This window comes from Oenanthe melanoleuca, chromosome Z (assembly GCF_029582105.1).
Source record: "Oenanthe melanoleuca isolate GR-GAL-2019-014 chromosome Z, OMel1.0, whole genome shotgun sequence".
Classification (NCBI taxonomy): Eukaryota; Metazoa; Chordata; class Aves; order Passeriformes; family Muscicapidae; genus Oenanthe; species Oenanthe melanoleuca.
The window spans coordinates 32,821,961-32,846,137 of record NC_079362.1 but is presented as its reverse complement, the minus strand read 5'-3'; the positions used below and the strand labels follow the sequence as shown (position 1 = coordinate 32,846,137).

General features: G+C 38.9%; 2 protein-coding genes across 4 annotated transcripts in view; one reads left to right on the top strand and one right to left on the bottom strand.

Moving 5' to 3' along the window:
• The window catches only part of KCMF1 (potassium channel modulatory factor 1), a 44,615-nt gene extending 43,498 nt beyond the window's left edge, over positions 1-1,117 (top strand). The window contains exon 7 of the mRNA XM_056514641.1: positions 485-1,117. Within this exon, the coding sequence (XP_056370616.1) occupies positions 485-746 (262 nt within the window). The 3' untranslated portion in view covers positions 747-1,117. The remainder of the gene's footprint in view (positions 1-484) is intronic.
• A 5,813-nt stretch (positions 1,118-6,930) lies between these two features.
• Positions 6,931-24,177, bottom strand: part of HOOK3 (hook microtubule tethering protein 3) — an 84,519-nt gene continuing 67,272 nt past the window's right edge. For 2 of the 3 annotated variants that reach the window (XM_056514638.1, XM_056514640.1), the window contains 7 exons: positions 23,005-23,039; positions 22,115-22,197; positions 20,698-20,798; positions 19,577-19,681; positions 19,404-19,475; positions 17,825-17,961; positions 6,931-9,811 (listed from right to left, as the gene is read on the bottom strand). In XM_056514638.1, the coding sequence (XP_056370613.1) occupies positions 9,796-9,811; positions 17,825-17,961; positions 19,404-19,475; positions 19,577-19,681; positions 20,698-20,798; positions 22,115-22,197; positions 23,005-23,039 (549 nt within the window). In that variant the 3' untranslated portion in view covers positions 6,931-9,795. Of the gene's footprint in view, positions 17,962-19,403; positions 19,476-19,576; positions 19,682-20,697; positions 20,799-22,114; positions 22,198-23,004; positions 23,040-24,177 lie in introns of all 3 variants that reach the window. The other variant, XM_056514639.1, reaches the window with a different exon arrangement.

Genomic DNA, 24,177 nt, shown 5'->3' with positions numbered 1-24,177 from the left:
TCACAGACTGTGACTTTCAGAGTTGGGGTGAGCAGTTTCCTTGCCACTTTTCAGGGCATGCAGTGTACCTTAGGAGGGTGGAATTACATTGAGTAACCCATGTGTAGGCTTTACATATGTTGTGTGATGTGTTTTGTGGTCAATGCGAACTCAAAAGCTGACGTGGAAACAAAGGAGGCATGTAATTCCATGTCCAGGAAATGGCACCAGCCCTCCCTAAAAGACTCCTTGAATAACAGAAAACCTTGTAAATAGTTCTTGATGTTCCTCTGACTTTGGGCTCCACTGAAAATGCTGTTGCAGCAGCAGAGAAGGGGGTGTTGTTAAACGCATGCCTGTAGTGCTGAAGTGCTGGATATGTTGAAGGGCAGGTTGGACTGTTCTGAAGGACCAGTTTCTGAGCACATCTCAGCCTGTTGGTGGTGTCACCAGTGAAATGGGCTTTCAGCAACTCTGTGTCTTCTCTTCCCTCACTGCTGCACAGGTTGAATGATCCGAAGATGTCAGAAGCAGAGCGTCAGTCAATGGAGAGCGAACGGGCAGACTGCAGCCTGTTTGTTCAGGAGCTTCTACTGTCCACCTTGATGCAGGAAGAAAGTTCCTCCTCAGATGAGGATGAGCGGGGGGAGATTGCAGATTTTGGTGCTATGGGCTGTGTAGATATTATGCCTCTAGATGTTGCTTTAGAAAACCTAAATTTAAAAGAGAGTAATAAAGGAAATGAGCCTCCTCCACCTCCTCTTTGATGACATCCCACTTTGCAGACAATGTCCTCTGTGCTGTATTTGCCAATGAAAGTGGACAACAACTATCTTGGGTTTGTTTTGGTGATTGTAATTTCAGGTCTGTCACTCTTGTTACATTGTGTACATTCAAAAGAAAGAGAGAAAAGATATATATGATAATCATTTCCACTTAACTAATTTTTACTTCTAGCAGGTAATGTAGGTTGCAGAGCAGAAGGCTCTGTATCCTGTACCTTGACATGCAAAAGGCTCTCCTAATACTCCACATTCAAACTGAAGAGGAAAAAAAAAAAAAGAAAAATCTCTAATGAAGCTGCTGTGTGTATTTATGAATATTAATGAATAAAAACTGCTTGGATGGTTTACCTTAACTACTGCATGACGTTTTTTGCAGCGTGCATGAGTTTTAGTGACCTTGTCATTTAAAAACTTAAATACAAGGAGTAAAACTATAAAACACAAAGCTTTCCCATTTTTCAAAGGTTACATGATGGAAAAGGTTAGCGCTGAGTAGCAGTTTGTGGCCACAAAGTAGCTTTTTAATAATGTGTGACAGAATGACATCTTCATCTGCTGTTCCTGCACAGGATGGGAACTCTGCAGTGGGATACATTTTCGTGACCGGGGTGTGGCGTTTTGTTGAATGTGACCATTATGTTGCCCTCTCAGCCCTCACCTAAATGTGGAGTTAAACTTCATTTTATGCATCTGTAGGAGACACAACAGTAAGGCCACTGCTGGAAGCTACTGCAAGGGGCTTTTGTGTGCCCTAAAATCAAATGATGTTCACTTTTGTTTAAAGTTTTTGTTGTGGTTGTTAAAATTTTTTAATTGTTAAGTATGTTTTATTCAGGTGTAGACAATTCATATATTCACTGTGTTTCTTAAAAAAAAAAAGTTAATCTGGATCCTATTGTCTTAGTTTAAAAGCCTTTCACAGCCTCAATCATATTTTGAGTTATTTATGTATTTGCTTCATAGTTTGCAGAGACCTGACAGTATCAGGAGAGCTTGAGGATTTAGATTCCCAGACCGTCAGTATATTACAAGAAATTCTTAATGCTAACTTTAGCACCTTTTATTTATTGTTTCTTTTCGTTATTTTTGCTGGTATAAAAAAAAGTTGGAAAAAAAAGCCTTTTAGTTGAATCATGCCACCTACATGCCTATACTGTTAATCTTACTGGTTTGGAAAAAAAGGAGTATGGTGTTCTTGTGCATGAATTTATAATCGCCCCAAAGCAAGGACAGAAGGCGTATGTTTGGTCTTGGGTTTGATTTTCTTTCTTTTTTAGTTTTTTTTTTTCCTTTTGGGTGGTGGGGGGGGTTGTTTTGTTCTCTTTTGTTTTGGGGGTTTCATTTGGTTTTGGTTTTGGTTTGGTTTTTTTTTTTGTTTGGGGGTTTTGTTGGTTGCTTGGTTGGTTGGGTGTTTTTGGTGGTTTTTTTTTTAATGTAAAGTTAGATTTTAAAAACAAAAGTGCACTCAGCTTCTGATGAAAATTTAAACTAGATTTATATCATAATGATGTCTTTCCAGATCTCTCACCTCACCCCCTCTCTCTTTCTCTGTATCCTCTCATCTCAGCAGCATTGTAGACTAAATGTAATGACTTGGACACCATGTGGTGTTCTCAGCAGAACTGTGACATGTATGCTAATCCAAAATAACAGCAGGAAAAAAAAAAACAACCCCATAGACTGAAGTTTAAGTTCCTTCCTCTCTCTCTCTTTTTTTTTTTCATCATCAAATCTTGATTGTTTTCATGTAGAACAGCATTAGCTTTGGTTGGGGTTTTTTATCTTTTTTTTTTTTTTTTTTTTTTTTTTTTTGTCTCTGCAACATTAAACTTTACATGCAGCCTCTGGTTATCCTGAGAGTTACCCCCAGTAGGGGACTTTTTTTATTGATTGTTGAAGACTTTCAAAAATTTTTCAAGCTGTAGTTTTTCAAACACATCTTCTGCACATTACATAAGACACACGGTTCAATAAAGCATTTTCAAGACTGTTGTTCAGTTGATTTTCTTTGGTTCTAATGTATCTTCCAGACAGTTTTGTTCCAGAAATTTTTGCATCTGCCTTTAGTTTTAACTGTATCTTGCAACACAGGTTGTGTAGTTGTACAGTTTGTGTAGACAGCCTGGGTGGTTTTATATAAATATGTTTTAAAACCAAATGCTTTGGCAGGTGAAGTACATAATCCTAAGCTCTTCACAGGTAGGTGAATTGAAGGCTGAATAGACCATTTTTTTAAAACAGGCTCTTCTCAGTGTGGTGGTGTTTTGTGTTGGTTAAATCTGGTCTCTTACATCGCCCAAATTCTAGACACCACCACACTTGTTTGGAAGGGAATGCAAACCAGTGCTATACCCATGTTCGTTTAGAGACTGAATAGATGCTGGCCTGGATTTAAAAGTGCTCCTGGACATCGTATTAACTTGCACAAATCAGTGGTTTGGGAGGCTGTTTGACTTTTTTTTTTATATTTTAGGTTTAAAGATGACATGAAAAGGTTACTAGGAAGGTGTTCTGGTAGTCTTTCAAGTCCTATTTGCTGGGAAGTATTTTTCCTTCCCAGAGTAAGCTTTGCCAATGTAGTATGTTTGAGGTATTTCCAAAACATTTTATTTTCAGGGTCCTTTGGGCTGCAGTGGTTACAGTCTCCATCAGCTTTAAAAGGGAATCCCACAGCTAGTTATTGCCTTTTCCATGTGAGAGAGGAAAATGATCATGAAACAACAGAAAAACCCACCCCAGCTCCCAACATGGACAGCCCACTGGCAGGAATCTTAGTGCTCTGCGCTCGCACAGTTCTGGAGTGCCTGTGTTGTGACCGGGTGGTCAAGGTCATGTAAAGAAGCATTTTCAAAGGTACCAGCAGAATAAATTTTATTACAAAATCGTGGAAGCCTGACAAAGTTCCATGGCAATGTTTGGTCTGTTACCACATAGATAAAGCACACAAAGGAGAGCTGAATTGGAATCCATCTGGAGTGACACACAACAGAGACTGGGGATGTGAGAGGGTGAGGATGGGGAATGTAAGGGTGCGGGGGGGGAGGGGAGACCCTCCTTCTGAGTCACAAGGTTCACAATGGGCCCCTTGCCAAACCCACCCTTGGAATTGCCCAGTGCTTTGTGTCTACGGGGTTTGGCAGCATTTAATCATTGACGGATGTAACTCCTGCAGAATGATTCCTTAAGATTTACCATAACCACAACAGCAATTTGATTTTGAATCCAGGATGGAAACATTGGTGCTACACTTGCTATGCAGTGTTGAAGTCAGTTTTCACACACGCACACAGACACAGATACAGACATGTATATATTTAAGGATTCGTGTGTGTGCAAATGTACAAAGCACCTGTTTAGAGCTCCCCGGAGTTCAGTGAAATGCACACTTTGGTTGCCTTTGCCTCTCTCAGTGGGCAAAGGCTGCAGCCTCCAGCAGGGGGGACCAGCCCAGGCCCCAGGTCAGTTCTTGAAGCTCCGTGGAGTTCTCAGACCTGGGCTGGTGAGCACCGAGAGGCAGCAGCTGGCACAGCCCCTGGGGGCGTGGGACCCCCTGCACAGGGTTGTGAGCTGCTGGGCTCTAGTCTTCATCAGCTTCCAGCCTGGACTCATGGAGGTCAGTGGTTTTCTCAGACTAGTAACAATAATTCTATTTCACTGCAGTTGTGACTCACAAAAAAAAAAAAAAAAAAAAAAAAAAAAAAAAAAAGAGTTTTCAAGGCTATTAGTTACAAAGCAGAACTTTGTTCGGAAACACATTCCTGGAAACAGGACGTGGTAATGGTAAGTTAAAGGAGACCATAATTGTGCACGTGCAGAGGGAAGATATATGCCCCACCACAGGTGGGTCCAAGCTCCTGATTTGTGTGTGCTCGGTGTGTGCTCAGTGAGTGTTTGTGTGTGTCTGTGTCTGTGTGTCTGTGTGTGTCCTGTGTGCTCGGTATGTGTGTTCTCTGTGTGTGTGCTCTTGTCTGTGTGTCTGTCTGTGTGCTGACTGTGTGTGTGCTTGCTCTCTGTGTGAGTGTGCTGTTTGTGTGTGTTCTGTGCTCTCCTGTCCAATTGGGCGCCACCCCCGTCCGTATCGCCGATTCTCTCCAGAGCCTGTTGTGTCCTTTCCTGCCCGGTCAGCGTGGGCAGTGCCAGGTTCCATTCTGGCGAGGACTGCCAGGGAGCCTTTGTTGGGGGTGGTGCAGACAGAAAGGTATTCTGGCATTTTACTATTTTGTATTTAAAGTGGTAGGGAAGACGGTTGAAACAGTGAAGTCCCTAGCAAGCTTTTTAGAATATTGGTGTGGTCTGTCTGTAACTTCTAATCTGCTTTAGTAAGAAGTCTAGGTTGGTTTTTGGAACCTTTTTTATGTTTGTCTTAAAGACAAAGAAATGCTCTTACACATGGGGGTTTAATAAGCAGTGAAAATGCATCCAGCTCATGTTTTACTTGGAACTGCTTTGATCAATTCCTTGGCACTAGGGGTTGGGGGAATTTCCATTCTCTGCCCTTCATTCAGGTTGGATCTTCATCTTGGCACAGAGTTGTGCTCCCTGTTAAGTTTGTGGACAGCGTAGTTTGGTGCAGAAACCAAACATCCTGATGTGTGCACAGCTGCAGCTTTGAGATACTTGTCTGTTGTGAAGGACTAAAGGCCATTTCCTGCTACCAACAGGAAGTCCCAGGAGGCAGAGGCTCCACTGCCTCCTGGGGCTCTCAGACCTAAACCAGGGAAGCAGTGTGTGAACTCAGTGTGAAGATTTTCCAGTTACATCACTTAATCTGCTTTTCCCTTCTGGTCAGCCTGCTTTGCCACATGGGTGCTCTGCAGTTTGGAGGCTATCCAATTGTTTTAGCTCCTAAGGAAGAGGAAGGGCCTTGAGACAGGCTGGTGGGCACATTATACTTAATGTGCACAGTATATAGGTGCTCAAAAAGAGTAGAAAAGGGGAACTGCAGGGGGGGAACTGTGCCGCTTCTGGAGTGTGCCTTCACCACACTTTTTAACTCAGCACTGACTGCCACCTCCTGCAACATCTAAAGCAAGATAAACCTGTGGGACAGTGGTAAAAGCAGGGCCCTGCAGCTGTGGGGTGTGGAGGAAAGGTACCACCAGAAGAGAACCTGCAGAGCTGCATCCTCCCTGCTGGGCCAGCACCTGTGGAGGGGCAGCGTGGAGCAGGGGGCCAGGGGCACAATTCCTCCCCATACCATGTGGAGCAGAAGTCATGGCCTTGAAGGAGTTATCAGGGAGCCAAGGAGAGAACAGGCTGTGGAGGCTAGAATGAGGAGTATCAGTGTGGGTCTCAGCACACTGGGGCAAGAGAGCTGGGAAAGGAAAAAGATGTATAGGAAAAGTTAGGAGAGGTTAAGAGTGAGGGAAACAGTAGGACAGGGAACGGTGTCCAGAGGCAGGAAATGCTACAGTCATGCCGCAGATGAAGAGGAGTGACAGGTGGATTGAGGAGGGCAGAGGACCACAGTGAATCACAAGCAGCTAGAAGTGAGGTTCTGGCAGCTTTCCTGCTTCCACCATCCACTGCCTATGGTGCAGGAGAAAGCTGGCCACCACCTCTGGGGCTCTCCTGCCCTCCCAGACAGCAAACCCAGCCTGCCCTCAGCCTCACAACCTCTCAGTCACTATCAGGCTGGCAGCTCTTACACGAGGGCACCCTCCCCTTTCTGATCCCACATCTTTTACAGAGCAGCCCCTGAAAGGCTGTGCCAGAGTCCTTGCACATCATTCCTAACCCCAGCACCACACACAACACTCACGGGCTCTCTGTATCTCTGTATCTCTGGCAGGCTGTTGCTTTCTCTTTCACAAAGATCAGCATTTGCCCATTGTGAGACTGACCCAGCCCTGGTCATCAGTGCAGGATGGAAGGAGAGTTCTTTCTGCCCACATTAGCAGCGTCTCTTTTCCCCACCTTTGACAACATCTGTTGTGAAGCTTCCATTGGCGAAGGAAAATTTGCTTATTTTGGTCATTTAGGCCTGACCCTTGGAGAAGCAAACAATGGCACGCACCTCAGGCAGCCGGATGGGACGTGTCCCAGCAGAAGTGAGGATGTTGTGCTTTCTGACACACTAGTGCTGCCCACCTGCCACTAACTCTCCTCTGCAGAGCCCCAGGAAACACAGCTCATAACCAAGTACCAAATAAAGGAGAGACACGCATTTACGTTTTATATAAGCGTTTATTTACAACTTGTTTAACAACTGTACACTCTTCTATCACCTTGGAAGCATTAGTGTATTTGACTGGGAAAAATATTAAACTTTTTGATTCCAATTATCATTAATGAGGTTTTTTTTGTCTATATACAGGTATGTATATTAATATTGCTACCATAACAATCTGGTAGTTACACAATTTGTAGATGAACTGAAATGGGAAATTAATGTTTTGACACTCTAAGAATTCATTCTTTTACAGAAAATATATCACTGGCAACTTCACAAACAGTTATTACTTTGATAATTGATCAACATTTAATTCAGGACTGTCAAACAAGCTGCTATTAAGAAGGTAAGAGAGTTTTCTATGCAGCACAAATGAAGTTAGTATATCAGAGACATGCTGGAGATCAGCTCTGAGTTGAGAGCTCACAACCACTTCATGACAGAGATGCCAGGCTAATCTAATTAAAGTAGCCAGTTCCTTGACTGGCTCCACCTGGCATCTCTCTGTTGCATTAGTAAACTCAAACAACTTTTGTCAAGCTACACACACTTACATACAAATGTCATCAAGGCTCAAGAACAATTGATACTTAGTCTCTAATCTGCACAGACCACTTGAAGAAATGAGGTACTGCTCGGCATCACTTTGGGACAGCTGTGGAGGCAGGTGCACAAAAAAAGCAATCCCCTCCTGCCTGGCACAGTGCCCTGGTTTCAGGGAACCTGCACCCAGCCTGGCTTGGGGCAGGGTGTGGTCCCTGCCGAAGCAGCACTTGCAAATGAAAAACATACCATGCCTTTAACACCCAACTAAAAGAAGTTTTACTAGCAACGCTTGCCCTGACACATAACAAGGGATCAATGGCTAGGGCCTAGAAAGACACAAATCCTTCAGCTATCTGCTGGACTCAGTCTGATGAAGTGCTGCTGCCTCTGCTGCACGAGTACTTGACTCATAATCACCAAACTCCTGGCTGCAGGTCACGTCAGACTTCACTGTCCCTGGCCCTTGTGGACCAAGAAAGACATATATCCCCATCTGAAGCCTTTACGGACAGCTGTCAGCCAGAGCACCTGGTAGCCTCAGTACCTGATACAGTATCCAGAAGGGAAAACACCACAGTTCTCACTGGGATCCTAGTTTTATCCTTCACTCTGCTGCAGGGCCTGCTTGGAGCCCATTCCTACTGCTCATGCCTTTGCCAGGCAGCACAGGCCACCCCTCTCTGGTGGGGAACACGTCTGTCCTTTCTCCATGTACTCTGCACAAGGCCACGAACACTGTGGGATCGGGATCCCTGAGGACTGGACACAAGCGGCGTCTCTGCACACGAGGCGTGGCTCTGTCAGAGCCCACCCGACGGGCAGGGACAGGGCAGGCACTGTGTGGGTGACCAGAAGAGACTGCAGAGACAAGTGGACACAACGCTTCTTCAGCCTGGGGCTGCCCCCATGCCAAACAGGGAGAAGGTTCTTCTACTGCCCAAATAACCAAAACTATTCCCAGAGGCAGCAGAGTTCATATCAGTATTTCTGCCAGGATTAAGATCCAGGTGAGCAAGAATGGAGTTTCTCTATAACTGGATTGAAATCAAAACACTTAAGGTACTCAGCATTCAGACTTTTCAGTTTTTCCAGCAAATCCTATGGCTTGAAAGCCCTTTCCCTGTTTGTTACATACTAACTCTTATACAATATAAACCCCTTAACTTACAACACTACAGCACTCCCTCGTCTTCTGAATCTTGCCAGTACTGGATGTCCAATACAAAACAAAGATACAGTAGTACAAATGTGCAGATATTTAGGAATATTAAATAAGCAGCTTTTTAAATTAATATTGGCAGTACAAAGCATTTTGAGTTATACTGTCTACATATGGCAAATCTTATAGCTAAACTTCAAAATACAAAGAAACAGCCAAGCTAGTGCAATTGGAAATTAAATAGCTAAGACTGTGACATAAGAAAGAAAAAATAGAAAGGAAAAAAATAGTACATAAACGATCCAAATCATAAACTGGCAAGGACAGTCTGCATAATACTGAAAGTGTAGATGACTTTCATACTCATCTCCATTCATGGTCTTTCCTCAGATTGTTTTAACAATTGTACACAGATTGGAAAAAAAGTTTCTGAAAGAAACCAGCAACACAGCTCAAATGTAGAGAGAAAAATACAACAGCCACAAACTACTGTGTATATACATATTAAGGAAGCAGGCAGTGCCTGTGAACAAAATACCACCCGGTAGTTTGCCTGGCTCGGAGATTATCAGATGAAACTTGCTTGGTTTTCTAAGGAAGATGGGACCGCCAAGCAGCAATTCATTAGTCATTTCTCCTGGTAAAACACTTCCTTCGCTTTACTTTATTTGTTTAAAGATTCAAAGTGGATCCTTTAAGGGTGCAGGTGCTTTGAAATTTTAACAAAATTTCCAACCAAAAGGCCTTTTTCGGGAACTCATTAAGACTAGATTTTTATAGTTCGGTATATGAAAATGTTGCAGGAAGTCTGTGTGTTAATACTGTTAATCAGAATTAAATAAAGTGGACAGGTGGAAGTAAGATGGAGAGCTGACAGTGCTCTGTCAGTTTGCAGAACGCCTCCTGTTGAGTTGTGAATACGGGATTTCCTCTCTTCTAGCCTCACAGGAGACTTTTTGTGAAGAGAAAGAGTAAGTGAAGTGGGAAATGGGAAAGCCACTCCCCAGGATGGTAAGCTTCTCTGCAAGTAGATCCCCCTTTGAAATCAGATGGCCATGAGTCTTAAGTGTAGAACTGGTTAAGTTTTGGTTATGCAGTCTGGACAGAAAAGCAAGTCATGCACTGAACAGTCCCTGTTATAATAATGCTGCAGGTCATGCAACCACATCACTGCAAATAAAAGAATAAAGAAGAAAGTTAAAAAGCAGATAACATATTACTGTTGAAAAAAGAAAAAAAAAAAAAGAAAAACAAAACAAAACAGAGAACAGAACATGTATTTTTAAAAGCAGTTTAGTAAGGCCATCTCTACTTAAGGCTTGTGCAAATTCATGGGGAAAATACCTTTGCCAAGCAACTGCTTAAATTAACATTAAGATTACAGGCCAATAATTTGAAAAAGCAACAAAATAGCCTTGGTAAATATCTAAATTTAGCTGTAATTAAACTTTACACACTTCTGAGTAAAATATTTCAGGGCACCATTCTTAACTAATAAAGCTATGACACCTAAGTTTACACAGCAATGAGCAATTCCTGCTGTCTGTGAGTACAACTGTTAAATCAAGATAAAGTGAAAGATGCCCACTCAGTTTTAGCATGTGCTCACATGCTAAAAGACAATCAGAGACGGCAACTGTATTGAGCTCTGAGCACCACTGAAGGCCTTTGAATTTCATCAGAGCTCATCCTGTGGTGCCTGAGGCTCAGCATCACTGCCCCACTGCATTGGCAAGTTCTGTTCCTTGCAGGCAAATACAGATTTGAATTGCCAGAAAATGTGTTCTTGTTGAAGTAAGCTGAGTTGGAGTCACCGAGCAGTCAAGAGAGCACTCCACAATGCTCCATAAGAGAATCTAAGTTTGGAAAAGAATCTGAGAGGTTGGCACAGCTCTCCATCCTCACTGATGCACCCTTTTTTCGGGCCAGTGTAACTGGAATGGAATGCTTCACTGACACAGCTGCGGTGCTTCCACTTGCCCCAAGTAACACACACCTCCCTACACCGCACTGGCATAGCATTAAATGGCATTTTTGTTTTCATACTGCAAAGAGTAAATTGGCTTCACCAGACTGAAATTAGAGTCTGTTTCCCCACTTCCTTCTCCCTTGTATTGCACTGGTCAAAAATTATTCTAAGAATGCTTGCGATGGGACAATCCAGGTCAAATAGATTAAAAAAAAAGAGAATTTATGCTACAAGTCCTGTAGCTTGCGTATCCCTCTTTTTCCCCTTCTCATTAATCCACCCAGAATACTAACCATAATTGAAAAACAAATAGAAACAGAGAGACACATATCAAATGGAATAAAAAATTTAACACATTCAACACATTCAAAGACCTTTACGATGTGTATTTTGAGCAGTCATTGTCTTTTAAGCTTGCTTGGCACTGCTTGGTGCATAAAGTTACACAGTTCAGGATTAATATGAAGATCACTGTAGTTATTCTATAAAAAATAAAAAGTTCCAGCTACATAAGCATGTACCTATTCTATTGTGTATAAATGAACATAATCTACTCCTTTAGTCTAACCTGGCTATTATTTAGCTCGAAGTTACTATTTAGTAGAATTTCAAGTGTCCTTCAAGTGTATATTGCACATACACAGAAGTGACACTTCAGGCTTCTCTTAGAGTCAATAGCACTTTTGAGAGGTCTTGTAAACTCAGGACACTGTACTATCTTTCAAGTTAGTGCCCTTTCCCTTGTCAGGAAATTCTTACCATGTTCTAAAAATAGCTGTTTGTCAATTTCTCTATTTTAAAGCCACCTGTTGAGACAGCAACACATAGAAAAAAGAGATGCAAGATGTGAGGGTAAATTCAGTGAGCATAACCTGTCACGGTCTCTGCAGCATCTTTAGAAGGAGATAGTCTATGCACAGACAATGTGTCAAGGGAGGAGTGACAAAGAGAATACAAAGCAGGTTATAATTTTTTTTAAATGGTGGCTTTATAATGTAATGCTTGTAATTATTCCAAGACTTTACTGATACTGCTAAACAAAAGCTTTAAACTCTCTCTCAGAACCACTAATGCCTCCAGGAAATAAGTTTACTATCCAGCTTACTAACCTTTTGTGGCTGTGAACAATAACCTCTGCTTTACAGTATTTAAAATCATATAACTGATGTTATATTCAAATCAAAATCAAAAGGCTGATGGTCTCATTACAACTATTTTATAACTCCATAAATACTACACCACTGGGGATCTTCTCTTAAAATTCCATCCACTTTCATGATCAGGCTAACAACACCTAACAGTAACAACTGGACTTCATGTTAGCTCTTTTTGCTTCAAGTTAGATATAATCATTAGGGATTCAATCTGCATTTCCAGAATAAACTACTCTAACACTGCTTTTGCAGTGTTTCAGATTCATGCCATGCTACAGTAGTTAGCAGTTCTTCAAAGTGCTGACAAATGTCTGCTTTTTTAACAATTAAAGCAACCACGTTCCCCCTCCTGAAATCATCTCAACTGATTGTGAAGGACCTCTCTAATGCAAAGTAATGAACAAAGTCAGCACTAGAAAGGAAAGGCTGCCCAACTGACCTGTATTTCCCTCTACTAACAGTATTTTTTATTGTTGTATGGATCAGACTCTGAGACCCACAGCAGCAAGACAGCTGCAAGAATTTTTTATCTGATAAATGGAATCTGTTTTCAGTCTGGAAATGACACCATATGCAAAGGGGACTGAAGAATATGCAATTTTCCAAACAACTTTACATGCGCAGCAAACAGCAGCAGAGCAAACTCCTGATTTACCACCACAGCCAACTAATGCAGAAATATACTTCAGGATAGTCCTGTACTAACCTAGGGCAAGGCCCGAAGGTGAAGGTAGAATCTGTACCACAGTGAAGCTGACAGCAGCACCATCCCCCAGCAGATGAGGACTTCAATTATAGCAGTCAGCACAAGTTCCTACTGATCCATTGACTACAATCTGATACCAGGACAATCTGTCTGGGAAGTGGTCTTGGCTACTCTGTCAGGTGCTGTTTCAATGCCCCAGGGGACAGTATGATTTATCAAGTTTCCTAAAGCCCTCCAATCAACATTCATTCAATGAGCTGGTGCATTTTAAAAAATAACTTTATGTCTCAATATCTTAATGAATGAACAAAAATAAGATCAAAGAAAAAACAGAGGATGAAGCTAATTAAGTCTTTAGCATCTCCAAATGCTACAATGGACATGGCAGCAGAATCAAAATTTACACAGTTTCACTGTACCAGATGCAAGAAGTCTGAGGTTGCAGTGGCTGATAATTACAGCTTTTGCCTTACACACAGGTAAAATCTCTATTAGTTACTCAATTAAAAATAAAATTTAATTTAAAAGATAAAAACCTAGCTCAATAAGCTCAGGTCTTTCATCTGTTTTTAAAAGAAAATCAAAACGCAAAATGGTGAAAGAATGCTGATTTTTGTACTGACTAGTTACTTGCATCTGCTTCCCCATTCTCAAACCAAAGAAATCACACCTTATTCTTAGTTATAGCCTGAAGGATCACTGTCAAACTTCTGCTACTTTTCTGGACTTCCACAGGAGAGAAAGACCACAGGAATAAGGCAATCCAATCAGCCATGCCAGTATAGGTTCTTGATTCCTTAAGCATGACAAACTGGAAGAATGGCTAGGATCCTACCTAGAATATGACATTTGCTTCAAAAAAACCTCATCACTTGGAAGTATATCCTGAAAAATCCTTTTAGCTATTTATTCATGGAATGTCAGGTGAGGAAAATGCCTGCTTAATTTGGTTAGGAGACATTGAAGCTTATCAATTCAATCTTACTGCAAAACACAGAATCCACATTCTACCTAAGACACATGTGCAAAAATCCATTAGAAGTCAGTATTGCATACCTGACTGAGTGCAAAAATACCTCCCTCATCAATCCTTGCAAAAAGTCAATATGTTGGGCAAGAATAAAAAAATCTCTATACAGTAAGTAAGATTGAAATATTGTTTTGCTTCATAAGGAAAAGGAAAGTTAGCCACATTCAGGATAGTCTTCCTCCAAATCACTAACAAGAAGAAAATCAAGTGGTGACATTAAAATGCCTTATAACTACCAAATCTACAGAAAATGTCAACACAACAGGACAATTAAATCCACACAAAATCATTCAAGAAGCTGTTAAGTGTACAGTCTCATATACTACAGAAGACACGAAAAGCAAAAGCTACTTGCACATGTCAAAATACCAAGGACTTTAAAATTGCCAAAAATTTTCTTGACAGCTTACACATACCACTTACTATTTGAGATCATAATAAAGCAGTAATAGGAATATTCAGTGTTAATTCCTTCATACACATATAAAAATACCAGTGTTCCTTCAGAACAAAGAGCCACAAAAAACTTGCAGAAGCATTACTGCTAACACAAGTAACTCTTGAATGGGACAAGACTGCCATTTGATTTTTTTCCAAACAGAAGGAAAGGCATCTTGCAGCCATTATATATTTATACAATTCTGCAATACACAAAGCTGTGTATTCCAGACATGTATTTACTTTTGCACTGTGGAGGGAAAACACAATTTAAATTAGATTACTTCAGTTTTTCACAGCACTTAGAAAATACACGTTATGATCCAAGTGGTTATGTGTTGCTATTAAGAAAACAGGGAACTTGAATTTCTTTTTTCGGTAATGTCTGATTGGATATGCTAAAAACTCAACTCTCCACAGAAGCACGTGAACTGGACTGCACACCTGAACACATCCTTTTAGGTCAGAAACCAAGCTTCAGCTCTAAACAATGAAAATGTTTATCTGTTTATCTGTTATCTTTTATTTGGATTAATTAAAATCTGTCAGAAAGATTATTCTGGGCAGATCCTCAGCACAGTACCCAGAAAAGTAGTCTCATGAACTCCTCAGCTGTTTTATCACTGACCTGGAAAATGTTTTCTCTTTAAGCTTGGTTGTGGGGGCTTTTTTCTGTAGTGCATCAGGACAGGATATAGCACTGGCTTAGTAATTATCACTACAATTTTGATGTAAATAGTTTTTCTTGCCTCAGAGAAAAAAATTATTCCTAAAAACTTCTCAGAACTGTCTAATGTACTGAGAGAATTCTGTTCCACAGGTTGGGGCTTTTGCTTATATTCTTTTATTAGTCAAGGTAAGACAATATAGAACATACACTGGTAGCTCCCCTATGTAGGTGCTTATTCCCTGGAGTCACAGTCTGAGGTCCTTCTTTTTCTTAATACAAACTACTTACAAATATACAAAACAAGCAAGAGAAATAATGAAACTGAGCCCTTTGAATAAAGAAGCTGGTCTTGTGAAAGAGAAGGTGTGATGTTCACTGCTTGCATTCATCCACAAACCAAGATTAAGAATGGATGTATGCAGCAAATTAAAGAAGTAAAGCACTGAAGAATAAAGAATTGAACTCCTCTTAATTACTAATAGAAGACATAACAAATGACTTACTAGAACCAGACAGCAACCAAGTATATTTCTGTAAGAGTGGAGTAAATTTTTAGGTTTTTATATTCAACATGAATTCTGGGAAATACCAGAATTTCTGCAAGTTTGTAAATTCTCAAAGACAAAATGATTGTTCACTTGCCTAATAATTACTTGCTCAGATTCAATATGATTATTGTGTTGCTCTTTGATACTATATGATGCTATCTATTTTTGAAGAGAACTACAGAAAACATTTCAGCGTCTTATCTTCAAGGGAAAAGGAAAGGCAGAATCACAAAGAAGAGAAATGCCAACAACCACCAAGAAGCAAAAGAAACTATGAGAGACTAGAAAGTAAAAGCATAAGACAAGGCTTCTAACCAGCATCTGTTCATCTCCTAACTCTCAGGGCCTGTCATCAAAACTCTGGAGGCAAAACAGTAAAACAAATACTAATATAATAAAGCAATTGCTTTTATTCTACTGTGCTGATGGTGTTCAAGTTCTTTTAGATCTACACCTAATTAACAGCAATTAAGTAATTAAATTACTAGATAAAATAAGAGATAAAAATTCCCATTAAGGCTCCATCCCTTTCTTTCACAAATAGCTCTTGGCAGTTTAGTAACAGAAAAAGTTAGCTAGCTTTAGATATTCCTAAGTTCTTGCTCTGGGTGATGTAAAATGCTGTAACCTCAAACAGGAATATCAAATTCCCTCAGAGAAATGGTCTTGCTCCTGTTCACCTACAGCATGTGGTAAAGAGTTCATTAAGTTATTAAAATCAATTGCACAAGATCAGAAGATATCCCACACAAACTGTAATTGTCTAGATAATTATAGATAGTATTTTGTATACAGAGCATTTTGCATCTCAGTAAGAGACTGCAGATTGAGTATATCACCCCACTGAGCTACAGAAATCATCCACAACTTTCGTTGCATTGTTAACTTTCTGCATACAAGAAACTTGCAATGTCTCATCTAATTTGTGTAAACACAGCCCATACCAGTCATACACTGCATAAGTACAGAAAATCGTTAGAAAACCATTTTTTCCCAAATGTGAGGAATAAAAGACAAAACTATATGTAGCATTAAGAATCTGTTCTCTGAGGGGGGCAGGGGCATAACTGGAACTGAAAATATTTTTCAGACACATACCAAATGCTTTTCTCAGCCCAGATTAAAACAGATGATGCATTTGAGGATAAAACAGCAGTATCTAAAAATGCCATTCACCTGTTCTTTACCCTTTAATCTAGGTGTGCTTGTTTTAACTATCCATTGCTCATTCTACCCAAGTTTTGACTTAAAACAGACATTCAGATGATTGATAAAGGCTAGTGTCTTTTCTCTAAAGGGATTAATGCAAAAAATAAATGTCTCCACTTAGAAGGGCATTACAATCAGAGGGAAGAATAAACTTACAAACTTACAATGCATGCGCATTAGAGTCCAAATAGTCTCTAAATAAAAATCTAAATTTAAGACCGGTCTCCAAATTTAAAGTGAACCACAACAAGATGTATGAATATGAAACTTCCAGCCAATACTCAGGTTCTCTGTGTCCATCAATTCTTTGAAAAAATGATAGGGAATGCACAGAACTGATCAGGTAAAAATGCACAACTTTGTAGGAACAGAACCTAAATAGGAGGAGCCTACATCCACTGATCAACTTGAAAGTGTTACAACAATTAATCAGCTATACACTAAAAAGGCAGTACAATGAGTCACAGCCAGTTTCCAACAAAGTCAGCAATAAACTCACCTGAAGGCACTGGTACCATTAGTAAGGCAACTGATACAATTATACCCTGAATCAATATATTAAAAGCAAGTGGGGGATGACAACTGGAATACATTAACAATATTAACTGGGGCCTTGATCAATTATGTATTGTGCATCCATAATCATAGAATTTTACAACAAATGTCCTTTTTAAGTGGATGATAAAGTAGCAGATTAGCACATGCTAAATACTTCTCCACCTATGTAGAATAAGTATTTAAGCATACACTTGACAAAGAAGAGTGGAATAAACCATTTGAAAATATTCATCTCTACCAGCAGAAGAGGTAACACCAGTTGATAAAGAAAAACCTGGAAAAAAGATCATCCTGCTTCCCTAAATGCCAAGAATAAGAGTAGACTTAGCACTTAGGTGATTAAAAATAACCCCAAAATCTTTCGTTTTTGCATTGGTGAGATTTTTAGTATCAAATATATTTCACAATAATATTATAATCCAACTTTGCATTTCTGTAATGAGATTTCAGCATTTTTCTGAAGCAATAGGATAGGAGATGAAATAAAAAGCTAATTCCTTTGAACAAAAACAGTCTTATAAAGCATAACAACCCTTACAGGCACAGAAGTAACAACTGTGATAAGAAATCTACACTGTCATATGGTCCACATGAGGTTTTTTGTAAGAGACCAGGCTTCATACAAATAAGACTGTTATTTTACAGCACTCCTCTAGATGTTTCCAAAATTTTGGCACATTCAGAAAATGCAGAGAGAAATGAACTCAAAAAAAATAAGAGCAAAGGGCGTTACAGAGCAATGAGAAAGCATAATAAAACCCTTTCCTGAACTGTTAAATAATAGCAGTAACAAGGGAGAAAGAGAAAGGATGCTGGTTTATTTTCCTTGAATGCTGTCACTTGCAATAGAAGTGGCCTGGATCACAGGGCAGTTTTCTTCCTAAGGGCAAGGCTTCTCTACCTTGCTGTTGCTGGCTGGACATGACCAGGGTAAGGTCTCCTTGTGCTCGTAGCTTGCCTTTGTCTAGCCAGGAAGGACTGTCCTGAGCCTGTACTAGCCAGTCTGTCTTCTGCTGCTTTTTTATGCAGAGTCATCCCCTAGGGACAAAGAGAAAATCTCAGTGAATACCAATACAAAACACTGAACAACTTTTTCATTTACATTTTGTTCATTATTTCTGTCTTCACGCTGACTAAACTATTTTGAATTCCATACACAAAGCATCATAATTACAAGGACAAAGGTAAGATATTCTTCCTAATACTTTGTGTGGAACTCTTCCCCTTCCCTGAAGTTATACACTAGGTTTGGAGTAACCACCTAGGAATTCAATACATGCTCCTCATGGCAATTGGACAATTCTTTTCAAAAGGGCTCCCCCCAACTCCTGGCTCCTTTCAGCATGTTGACCTAGAAAAGTACTTTTCTTCTGAAAAAGGTTGAGGTATTGTCTTCCTCTGCGGCAACACCAGCTAATATGTCAGAGGCACATCTTGGGAGACAGTATGTTCTCATCAGGCAAAAATGCAATTAGGAAATTAAGGAAGCTGTGGTGGGATTAAAGAATGATACAGACAAAGCTATCAGTGACCATCTTCGTGTTCATGATAGGTCACTGAACTGTGTGTGGGTCTCACCTCAAAGCCTGTCTTCTAGTTATTAGTGGGACTCATGTCATAAAATTGGCCAAGGACACTCGTCACTTGAAAATACCTTCAATATGTAAACAATTCAAACAGTCTGCTTGAGTTTAGACTTGCTATTCATGAACACAAGAAGGATGTAGAATAGCAAGAAGAAAACTCTTCCAAAGGAATACAGACAGGAGGAATTTGAATTCTATGGTGAAGCAGAATGAAACACTGAAGTTACAGATGTCAAGAGCAGATGTCAAGTTACAGATGAAGCAGTTTCAATGCAACCAGTCTGTTGAAGGGAAGTCTTGAAAACATCTGATGTGGGTGACAAGTCCCCTGGCACACAGGCCCAGCAAAAGCTGTATGGCTGCACAGACCATATCTTCTATCCAAATTTATTCTTTGAAAAATTTAGTGAGGGTCTTGCCAATGCCCTGACTCTTCATACGGGGCTAAATTTGCACCCAACTTAAATGGAATATTTCTCAGAGCACTTCAACTGAATTGCTAGTAAGATGAATTGCTTTTATAGTGCCCCTTCATTAGAAACAACTAGAAGACTGGAGAGTGGTGAATCAAAATAAATTTAAGCACTGTAATTGTATAAGTGAAGGGTTGGGATTACAAAAGAGTGATCTGAGCCACTTCTGATTTTAAAACTTGAAAATTACTAACTTCTTTTTTTATTTTCCACAAGGTTGCTATAAGAACACACTCTTACATAGAGATAACCTATGATTACTAAAAAGTATTTGCTTCTGTGTTTGCGTGCTGGAAAATGCTTTTCAAACTAAAATACTGTAAATGAAGAATGCTGTTACAAACATGCCAGAAACAAACAGTATTAATAGTTTCTTTCCTTTTTTTTCCCTTTTGAATTAAAAGGTTTGTGAGATTCTTACCATGTTGTACCAGGCACTAACGATAAATTTCTCCTCCATTTCTCTTTGACTTTTTGTTTTCTCATATTCTTTCTATAAGACAAAAAATCCATATATTTAAAGCTGAAGTATTAAAGTATTAGTCTCCAACTAAAAAACAATGCATTTTTACCACAAAACACAAGGATTACTACCTCCAGGGAATGAAACATTCTGTCCCGCTCCTGCAACTGATTTTTCAGTGCCTGAATCTCAGGAGCAGCACCCTGGTTCTGTTTAGGATCTAATGTGCGGATGACCTGTAAGACAAAACCAGTTTGTTTTTTATTAAATCCTGCAAAAGCAATCTTGTTAAGGAATTAAAACCTTTGAAGTCAGGTTAAGAAATTTTTAAAAAAGTAACTTAAAATATGTCTACCTCTCTCATCAACTGTGACAGAGCATCTGAACAGGGCCCTCTTTTACAGGACCGGGAAAAAAAAACTACTGACAAGAAAATGTGATACCTAAGACATTCAGTATCCCAGACTCACATTTGTAGCTCCTAACCCAGGCTACATTACCCTGGGGCTATGATGACACAACTTCTATAAGGCTTCTCTCTATAGCTATGATTTTCCTGCCTGTCAATTTCTCCTGCCTGAGGAAGGACTGCTTCAATCCTTCTGGATATTTGTTATGATACACCTACCAGGGGAATCAGATGCTGTAACTTCTAGGTAGCTCTGTTAAGCCAAGAAGCACTCCCTGGCACATGCATAATTGTTATGCTACTAAAAAGATGAAGGGACACCCGGTACACTTGTATGTCTCATCCAAGAGTGGTAGCAAACAGAGCTAAACTAAGAAGAAATCCAGCAAAACACCTGAATTATTAAACTCTTTAACAACCTCTGGCTATAGAGAAATAGACTTCTCGTCTTTTATCTTTCCACCTATATTAGCGTTGTGTCCACATGCTGAAATAAAACAATATCCCCAATACTTAAGTATTAGTCACCTTCTTGACAGATGCATATATTAAGCAATAAAGGCAAAAGAGAATGCTGGACATCATCAGAGAAATCTAACAATTACTGAAGGTGATCCAGTCAAAAATATAACTTTCCTGCAAAAAGGCATCAATAAGAGTCTCAAAAATCGGGTAATCTACAGAATTAATCCATAAATACTGAAACAATAAGATGATAATCAATGGAGCTTCCTTCAACTTATTAGTGTGTCTACAGATACCTCCTTCATTTTTATTCCCACAGAGTGGACAGGTAATACAGTCTCTGTCAGACAGGGATAATTAGCGAGGAACACTACTTACACTTTTGGCCTTTTCCAAATACTTTTTGTATCGTTCTTCCATTTGCTTCATTTCCTCCTCCTTTTTCCGTAGAGCTTCTTGTAATTCCTCAATTTTGAGTGCTTTAAGTCAGAAGATGCACACGTGGGAAAATAACATCATTATATATGCATATTATATCTCTGTTTTATAACAGAGACTTAAGACACAGCTAAAATATATTTCAGTTAAAAAAAGCTGACATAAGAAACCTGATGTGGCAGATATCACAGATTTAATTACTGTACAGATGAGAAATACATTAAAAATATATACTCCTATAAAATCTCATTAAATAGATTATTTGGGACATAATTTTGCTTTTTCAAATTATGACAAATAAAGACAAACAGAATCATAAAGCAATCATGTCACTGAACACATTCAGAAAATGGGTTTACTAAAGGCTTACAGCTACTATAATATCTTGGTGTGCAATACAGGCAAATATGATTTTTCCTGTTTTATGTAAGAGGAATAATCCTAAGAGGCACAACTCCTGCTTAAATCTACTAAATTGTAACATGAATATACCAAACTTAATTTCTCCTTCACATTTTCTTAAGCAGCAATCAAGATCAGTAGGACAATTTAATTGCACAGATTTTTCCTGTGTTGGTGTAAGAATATGTCACGCCACTATTACTTCTACTTCTTCTACACAACTTCTCAGATCACAGAAAACAAAATTTTATTTTTTCCTCCACCTCACTATGAATAAAATAATTTTACCATAAATCAGAAAAGCTGCCATCAGTTAAAATCTTTTGCCTTGCGCTAGAATAACTAGTATTTTGATAAATCCAGACTACCTTCCTCATAACTTCTCTGTAAAAAATGTAGCAATAATGTGCTAGAGACCAAGTAGATACTAGGGTTCTGCATACCCTCTGGCAATATGATACATATCTTATATTCTCTTTCACCAGTAAGAGAAAGTTTGCTCAAATTACATTGTATTTTTGAAAACACATTGAGGGAATACACATTGGAAGTAAAAATGAGTCAGTGACAACAGCAAGGATCTTCTAAATTAGGTTTTATGGGACATGACAGTTCTGGACAGCTGAGGTTCAATGGCAGGTATTGCAGTGAGCTGGTATATCTATGGCCAATGTCACTGGGGTTTGGGACTAGATGATCTTTAAGGTTCATTCTAACTTCTTAGCATTCTATGATTTCTTACTACAGTGTTCCTAAAATGTGATTCCCATGCACTTCAAGTGTTAAAAGCAACTTTTTGGTTATCTTAGTATCCAGAGAAATTAACTACACATGTGTCACTTCCATTAAAAATGTACATTTTGCTCACCTGACACCTCTTTTAGCTATTATAATTAAAAATGTTGCACATGAAATAATTTACAAAGAAAAGAAATGGACTGCACAGGTAACTCACAACTGTTGTTGCATCTTGGTTCCAAATCTTCAATAATAGCTCGTTTCTTCTGTAGCTCATTGTTAGCTTCATGGAGCTTCTCACTGTTACAAACCACAGAATCACATATTGTTTCACCAGTAGTATTACTGTGCTTGAAATGAGCACTAAGCAGTACAAAAAATCCTCAGAGAGAGAGTGTTTCTAAGGGTATGATTGATTTTTTTTTTCTGTGGAGCATGAGGACAAGTGATAATATCACTGCAGAAATATTCATGAGATAAGATGAAAAACATAGCTCTGCATTGGAGAACTGCAACAGCAAATAGTTCCTTAGTCAGTAAACTGTACTTAATTTAGAACTTAAGAGTTAATTGCACAATGAGGGTCTAAAATGAATATTCATAACCGATATTACATTGAGGAAAGAATGGCTAAACCCAAAGGCAACAGAAACTTCTTTTTGCAGGACAGTCAAAAAACAAATACTCTTTTAGGGAAGTAAAAGATGTGCAAAAATAGCACAATAAAATGATAGCACTTCCTAAAGTACTACCTTCTATGCCATAATGTATACCAAAGAGTAAACAAATTAATTTTGTTCATATTAACATGTCTTCCCCAGGAAATAATTACTTAGTCCGCTTGAGGAAAGATTTGCACAATGTTAAGCAAAGTTTTCTACCCAACACAAAATGCTGGTTCCCTTATCGCTTTTACTTTCACAATTGTTTTCTCTGGGAAAAAAAAATAAGAATCTGAACAGCAGATTCCCAAATATTCCTGTGTTATCTAACCTCTCTTAGTTGTGTATTTTCCAGATCCATGATTAATGACTGTCTGCCTTCCTCACTATACAAAAACCACATAATTTCAAACTGCAAACAAAATAAGCAAACAAAAATACTTACAGATGTTCTTCAAGTTTCTTTTTCAGAAGAACTGACTAGAATAGAAAGTTAAATGTTTTATTTTAATGTATTGTGAAGCTTTAACATATTAAAAATTATTTTAAAACATGCAATTTTGACATTCTAACCAAAATCCAACTTTTTTACTTCAGTTTTAGATCACAACTGTAAAGCCTTCTGTGTAGCAATCTTTCTCTTCACAGCTGTGTGACTTATTAGAACTTTACAAATATTTTCCCAGGAACTAGATCAATAAAAGCAAGATCCATAAATAACAGAATTCTAAGGCAGTTGTTTCAATTTGTTCAGTACTTTGTATTGGAAAGTGCAGCAAAATTCGCAAGAAAAGCTGTCCTATCAATATTGCATTGCAACTTGCATGAAGACATGTAGCAAATTAGTTAAAGTAAATTCCCATCCCCACAGAAACTAGAAGGAGTAGAGTATTTCTAACTGCAGTGTAGCAAAAAAATCACCTTTTATGTGTTTCTTATCTTTACTGATTACAGATGCATAAAACCACCATACAACTTACAGCGTTCCACTTTCTGGTTAAATCACATTTAGATAAGCTCTTTGAATAAAAACTTCGAAGTAATTTTTAAATTTTAAACTCACTTCATACACAGTGAGTATCTTTCAAAAGGAAAAAAACCTCAAATCCAGTAAATGTCTATGAACTGAAAGTAGTGTTAAGTAAATAGAAAGCCATACTCACAATAGCCTTGAGCAGAAGCCCATGCCAAGAAACAGAGATGACATTAGTATAAAGCAAAACAGCAGCCAACAGAAGAAACTATTTAGAAAGTCATGAACAGAAAAAGTTAAAGCTATGTATTTTTCACACATGTGCAATTTCTTCCTCTGTTCTCATGAGCAATTTCATCTTGTAACATTTTTTAAAACATGTCACTAAACCCAAAAATATAAAGATAATAAAGAAGCACATTTACAAATCATTGTGTTTAAATCAGAATTCCAATGGAAAGCAACTGCTATTTTGGAAACTAATTTTAAAACAAAAATCATACAATTAAGAAAACCAAGGAAAATAGCCATTCTGTTGGGCTACAACCAGAATTAAGAGATGCAGCTGTTTTGTGGTGTGATGCTGAACTGTGTTATTGCCACATTGACTGAATACAAAGCAAATGTAGAATATTTAAATCTGCA